The 7,225-nt window shown below is 35.2% G+C and overlaps 1 protein-coding gene across 1 annotated transcript; it reads left to right on the top strand.

The window, feature by feature from the left end:
* The first annotated feature begins 834 nt into the window (after positions 1 to 834).
* LOC111641593 (protein sidekick-2-like) lies at positions 835 to 6,209 on the top strand. The gene is made up of 8 exons (XM_023387777.1): positions 835 to 1,034; positions 1,103 to 1,287; positions 2,359 to 2,473; positions 2,650 to 2,850; positions 3,591 to 3,686; positions 3,938 to 4,122; positions 4,204 to 4,345; positions 5,996 to 6,209. The coding sequence occupies exons 1-8, from the start codon at positions 965 to 967 to the stop codon at positions 6,109 to 6,111; spliced, it is 1,110 nt and encodes a 369-aa protein (XP_023243545.1). The 5' UTR covers positions 835 to 964; the 3' UTR covers positions 6,112 to 6,209.
* Positions 6,210 to 7,225: the final 1,016 nt, after the last annotated feature.

The raw sequence follows: 7,225 nt of genomic DNA, 5'->3' as shown, positions 1-7,225 counted from the left end.
TACATTTGAGAGTTTCTCTTCAACTTTACAGGTTTTGAGTAAGTGATTTTTGTTTGCATTATACAGGTGATTTACCTGAATGTCATATTACANGATAATTCCATTTTATATGAATTCCATGTTGTACGAGTCACTTAGATTTTATAAATATGTGTGCTGGGCTGTGAATGGCTCATGTATTTGTAAAATCTAAGTGACTCGTACAACATGGAATTCATATAAAACGGAATAATCAACAGTGTTATAGGAGGGTCGACTTGTAAACTTTTTAAGGAAAACAAGTAGGATAATTAATGTATTATATACACTTTTAAAAGTACATCTAGGTGATTCAAAAAGAATTTACTTACTGAGTAATACATTTTATTACTTAATATGTAGCAAATTAAGAAAAAATCCAGCAAGGAATTGCTTAACTTTCCTGGCAACGACCCCCCCTTTATCTCCTCACTCCGACCACCTTTAACCATGAAAATTTAATAGCATCGATCTCCCTAATACACAAACCTCCCTGCAAAATTTCAGAAATTGTCGACAAAACGCATGGAAGTTATTAAGCTTCAAAGAGGGTGAACAAATCGTAGCCCCCTACACACACTAAAACTTCGACTAACTTCTGCACTGTCGCAGATGTTCATCGAAAAAGTTGTGGTGACGGGGGTGGCCCGTTCTTGTTGAAAACAAAATTATTGGTTTCTCGGTGTAGCCGTGAGTAAAGACATCCCATTTTTCTTTTTGAATTATCTCACATTGCCTACAGGGCGATTCCAATAAAAATAGTACAAATTTTGAATTCCAGTCTAAATATATATTAGTTTCATCTGTAAATATATAAATTCTTACTCATTTCAGAATAGGAATTAAAGGATATTGGGATTTAAGTAAAGGAATAAAGACCTCAAATAACAAAACAGAATTTCAGGTAACGAATTTGATACCGCATACCGAATACTCTTTTATAGTAATGGCAGTTAATATCATTGGAGAAAGCGAACCTAGCAAACCGTCTTTATCTGTACTTACGCTAATGGAAGGTAAGTGAATCGGATATAACGCATCTGAGAAATTATATTACATTAAATAATTAAATATTTGTTAATAGTTCCGGTCGGAAAACCCGTCGTCACCAATGCTTACGGTGTTGGCAGTTCGTCCATCCGTCTACATTGGGTGCCACCGTCACAGTCGACCATATACGGAGAGTTTTCCGGATACCGCATCACATTCAGGTTCCGGGATAAACCGGAAGAGAAGAAAGTTATTGTAATTCGTGATCCCATCATTAGAGTAAGTTATTGGTTTTCACATAAATAAATAAGTATACAATAATATATGCAGTTTAGTATATTCATCTATGATGACTTTATGATACATGTTACACCTTTGATACATTTTTCTGCTGCTCTGTAAGACGGCACACTAGCTTCCTCCATGTGACCCTACGTACCAGATTCGAGAGTTGGAGGTGTTATTCTGGAACGGAATCATAGACACTTTCGATCTTTCTAGTAGAGAAATCGGGTCCCTGTAATTGCACAATATATCTTATAGATAAGCTGTGCAATAGCTAGGAAAGATGAACCAAATAAAGGATGAGGTAAACTATGACATCTCTCTTTTCTGTAATCTTTAAAGTGGAGATGGGTTCAACGTCCACGTGACCTTAGGGTTGAGAGGTTTAAACTTAGCACTAGAATAACCAGCGTATAGAATTGTGCAATAGTTGTAGCTCAGCTTCTACAAAGTATTGGGAACGGGGGCAGAAATAAGCTCTGAGGATTAATACGGAGATGGTAAAGTTTTCGTAGATTGCAGTCTGCAAGAAAGATGCTGGTATGATTAAGGGATTCGTCCCAAATTTATAACTAATGTCAAACGAATGTACTAGATCTTCCCACTATATGTAGCTAGATCAAGGAAAGAGATGGTACATCGAGCAACTTTTTTCTCTAAAGTATACTTAATTATTGGGAAGATGGACGACAAGAACTCAGTAAACTGTAATAACTCTTTATGCTTGCTGTCCCGAGCAAAAATCTGTTGGGTAGTGACACCTTTATCAATTGGCAGTGTGCTCGCTAACTTAACTGCATCAAAGACAGGGTACAATGAGACGATATCTATTTTGCAAAACTTATAGCAAGACATCAGCGGGGGACTAAGAACTTTTTGAATTTGACATTTGGCATGTAATAACGAGGAGATTACAAATTCTGATTTACGCAGGGTTATAGTTAAGGTGCTCGTATAGGCCTATATATGTTTATTTTCTTGTACCATTTCTTTCATCATTTCTCTAATTCTTAGTACTTTATTGATAATAAAAAGTAATAAAGCCTATACTAAATTTTTTCACAGGACTTTACCATCAACAACTTGGCAACGTTTACTCGGTACATAATATCGGTACAAGTGTTTAATCCCAGAGGAGAAGGCCCTTCGACTAGCGTAGGAGTTAAAACGGGCGAAGGAGGTAAGTCTTTGTCGTTGCAATATGTTAATTAACAATTTAAAAAGTACTTTACATATCTTTAACCGTTTCACAAACGATTAAACATATAATTATATTTACTTTGTGGAGTAGGACAGATCGAGAACCCCGAGAATATTTTGTAGTAAAACAGAACGTTTTTTTTTTTTTATTTTTAGTTTCGAGTGCACCTTCAAATTTTACTGCCGTGGGAATCACGGATAATTCGATTCGGCTGAAATGGAATGGACCGGAAAAGCCCAACGGTATTATACGAGGGTATAAAATATATATTGTTCACTTCGTTCGCAATCTCACGAAAATTAATAAGCTGACCATTCACCATCCCGAAAACTTCGAACAGGTTCTGTATAACTTGAGTGAGTATTTAGATTTAAATTATGCACCATAAAAATATATACCAGTTTCTGTTAAGTAGACAAATCAGCTTATATGTAAACTTACAACGACGGTACGAAAATACAGTAGAATTTGCTTTACTGTAATCATTTTGGGCCTCATCATTATACCCATAACGATAAGCCAGGTAAATTTGGTGACATTAGACAATATGTACGACTATATGAACAGATTTTACTGTGTATTCTGACCGTTATGACAAACGGGAATAATTTTTATTCAAAATAATAAATGTGATAGATATAATAATAATTTTATATTTAAAAAAAATCAACATAACCCTATGGTTTCAGATTTACAAAACACTCTGTATTTAAAGCAATTTGCAAACTAGTACAATGTAAATTATATAAAATGGCAAGTTTTGCGAGTTACTTTGCTTGTATTAAAATTATATCTCATGCCATAACAATAAGATCCTCGATTGTTTTCTAAAAGAGTTTAAATTTACTTATTTAAATTAGAATGGTGTTAAATACTATATTTTTATGCATATACTCTACACTCTAACGCGCCCTTAGCCTTTAGGAGCACCCATTGTGCCACAGGCTCGAATTTAAAATTGACATACATGCACCCCATTGCGTAATCTGTATCACTTTTCAAATCGTCTTTCCAACGCGGGTTATTCGCATAAAAATACAATAAGAATAATTTTGAATGGAACCAGTCTCATTATATTTTGATATATTGTTTGCAGATCCGTTTACTCGATACAGCATCTGGATTAGAGCATATAATTGGAAAATGGAAGGAGATTCAAGCAAGACGTTAGAAATACAAACCGACGTGAGAAGTAAGTAATCGAGGATAAACACATTAATTCCTGTTAATTATAGTTAATTATAGAAAGTTTTTTAATAAGATATGACAGCAGATGGCGCCACCAAAGTTTTAAATGTTGCCGGGAAAGTTGAGCAACTTGAGCTGGTTTATTTACTTATATATCGCAATATAATATTTTATAACTATGGCAATTGCATTGTTTATTTAACAATATATTATATATTTCCGATTAAATTATGACTTCGACTTTCTTTTCTGCAGGTCCGAGCGCACCAAACATTACAAACCTGACGTGTATATCTGTAAATAAACTGTATTTACAATGGAAAAGACCGCAGATCGTCTACGGTAACGTCGATTATTACACGATATATTATCGATCGGAAAATTTCGAGGATTTTCGAGAAGTGGTGACGACACCGTCTTACGATAAGAAAGGCCACGCCGTAAGTTTCTTTGTACGAAAGTACAGTTTACTTACTTTACGTGGCTCCCACACTAACGATTTTTTACTTATATTGTTTAAGACGATTATTCCTAATTTGACTGAGAACACGTCGTACGAAGTTAAAGTCCGAGGAGTGTGTCGCAGCGTGGTTGAAAGAAGTAAATTATATAAAGGTCGGTTTTCCCCGTCATGGAAAGTAATTGTTCAAAATAACTGTCGAGGTACGTTAAGATTGAAATGAAATTTATTTATTTATTTTTAAACATATTAATTATGTAATGTAAAATGTTTATTATAATTCGGCTGATTGTGGTATGATTAACCCTATTCAACGCTGTATACAGATATTTAGCTGTCTGAATGCAACCAAATCTGGTGTGGCGAATTTGACACAACACCATGAAGACATTTCTATAATAAATTGTTAACAATACTCACCACTAATTGCACTTTTGACGCTGCAAGTTTGTGACACGAAGTGTGTGTTCGGCAGCCAATCGTAGCCGATCCTTTGCCGTGTTTTTCGCAGGCGGCACCATACTTTATTTCAAAGCTGCCAACTCTGTCTCCGTAACTAACTTTTTACAAACTTTTGTTGATTGCAATGCCAAAAGTGCTGTAGCGATGAGTTTTGGCACTTTTTTTTACGAATATGCCTTCGGCATTTGGCTTGCTAAATATCTCTCAAGACGGCGTTGAATGGGGGTATTACGATCACTCAGTATACATAATATAATCTTTTTGTTTGTTTTTTACTTAACAAATCATTTGTCGTTATAAAATATTCAGAAGGAAGCTTAGCAGCACTTACTTGTGATTTAGTTATACAGATAAACGTGAAATTATTATATAATATTTTCATAATAATTGTTAATAGTTTATTATAGTCGTGCGAATACCGATGAGTAATTTATTGATTAAATAAGCCAAATGAATTTTGTTCTATGATTAACGACAATAATGTTATAAATGCCCACTGTCGTCCGTCCGTCTGTCTTTCCTTAATCTAGAGAACGAAGTCAGATAGATGAAATACGAGACCAGATATGGAGACCTTAAGGGAAGGAGACCAGGATTAATTATATAGGAACTTCCTATACAAATCTAAAGTCACGTTATTTTAACTAAAATGTTTTCCCCCCGAAAGGAGTTAGATTAGTTAGTTAGACGGCATTATCCTATTGCCAACAGGAAAAGTATGATGTAAAAGGGAAGACTTCAATTCCATTCGAACGTTGGTCTTTCCTAGCAATGTCTTATGAATTGGTCGATCCTCTGTTAATAATTTGTTCAGGTTAATAATGTTATATTCCTCACTCAATCTCTTTTCTTGTATCGCTTTGTAAATTTATACAGTTGTTTCTTTGAAGTAAATTATATCCCTGAGTATTTATTGTCTACTTGGACCTTATTTGTTAATAGAATTTATTACACTGGTGAAGTTTCTGATTAGCAAAGAGAGGAGATCTTAGTCAAAAATCAAAACGAAATATCTTTATAATCAGAAACTATACCAGTATAATAAGTACCTATTAATGAACAAAGTCCGAGTAGACAATACGTACACATAAAGATAGAGATAAAAAGAATAAATCCCTTTCATTTTGGGAATGAAAAGGGTATAATTTAGTGTTCTTTCAAAGGAATTACCGCATGAGTTTATAAAACAAAACTTAACTCCTTAAGATGCATGACGTCGGCGGCAGTGTTGTATACCAAAATAATATTTGAAACCAAATCCTAATGCATAAAATTGTTATCGAGAGACCTAAACCTAAAATGCCAGTCATTGTCTTTTATATAATTTTTTGGCATTAAGCAATTTTACCTTCGTTACGACCCTATAATAACTGCTTGAATTTTTTTTACAGGTGTCCTCGGATCGCTACACGACGATAAACCAGCGAGCGCGAGAAAAATTACGGACGATGTCTGCTTTGCGTGTTTAATGTTGCTGTATATTGTATCGTTTTGTATATGGAGGTGAGTTGTAAATATGCCGTGCGTCGATGATAGCGATTATTGCCTTTATGTAAATTTGTATTTTATTTTTATGATAAAGAAAAAAACATTAAATTATCGAAAACTCGCCCTCGTATTTTGTAATCACTATCCAGTACATTTTACGGTAAGGAATCAACGTGGTTAATTTTACCACGTGGTGTTTACACTTAGGTGCCTTACAAAAGGGCACCTTAATACATATCACGTATTAAATAAACATAGAAAAGACTACCTCAGCTATAGAGGATACACAGTACCAATACTTGAATATAACAGTACTGTCTTGTACCACGATGGGGTAACATGAGCCGATTTATAGATCTGTAGCCTTCCAAGTGGTTCGATCCAACTTTATTTCGGACGGGTTTTATTACTTCGCATTGTCGTAACCCACTACAATAGCCTTTCTTTTGCATATGTAGTTAACGCCGTTTACTGACTGCTCATTCGTTATAGGGTATTTTTCGTGTTTTAACGAAACGTAAGATCGCGCAAACGTGCTTTGTACCATTACCAATTCTTGATCTATTATTGGCACCTCGTAAAAACTGGATATTGACATTAGGCCCGACCCACCTTTATCATTTCTTAGAGATTGGGTTCTTTCCGTTCGTTACAGAAGAGCAACTTAAGAGTGCCGGAATCAAAGTTTTTGGTGAAGAAATACGATTATTTGCGCAGAAATGATAAATTAAATTTGACTCAACAAGTAATTTGGTGTAACAAAAGGCTTGAAGATAGATAAAAACAAGCGGGGACTACCGAAGATCTTCGTCCAATGACGTAGTTTCTGTAAGAATCTACAAGAAACTAGGCTGGTGGACACCGCTAGTGTTTACACTTACGATTTTACACGCGAGTGGAGAGTTCTTATACGAGTTGAGGTTCGTTCGTATTTAGACATCGAACGTGCCGGACGCGACGAATATCGTTTAGTATGTTATGTACTATACGAGGACATTCGTATCTAGCGTAACGTAGTCGTAGAGACTATCCTTGCCCGAGATTAAGGACGGACGGACGGACGGACGAAAAGTGGGAATTTATAGGTCTACAATCGAAAAATCCTCAGGAATTTTTCGGGATCGGACCTCGTC

This window comes from Centruroides sculpturatus, unplaced genomic scaffold (genome assembly GCF_000671375.1).
Source record: "Centruroides sculpturatus isolate CEXI.00-Female unplaced genomic scaffold, Cexi_2.0 scaffold1532, whole genome shotgun sequence".
Taxonomy (NCBI): Eukaryota; Metazoa; Arthropoda; class Arachnida; order Scorpiones; family Buthidae; genus Centruroides; species Centruroides sculpturatus.
Note: the sequence above shows the minus strand (reverse complement) of the source record. Positions and strands in the feature narration are given on the sequence as shown.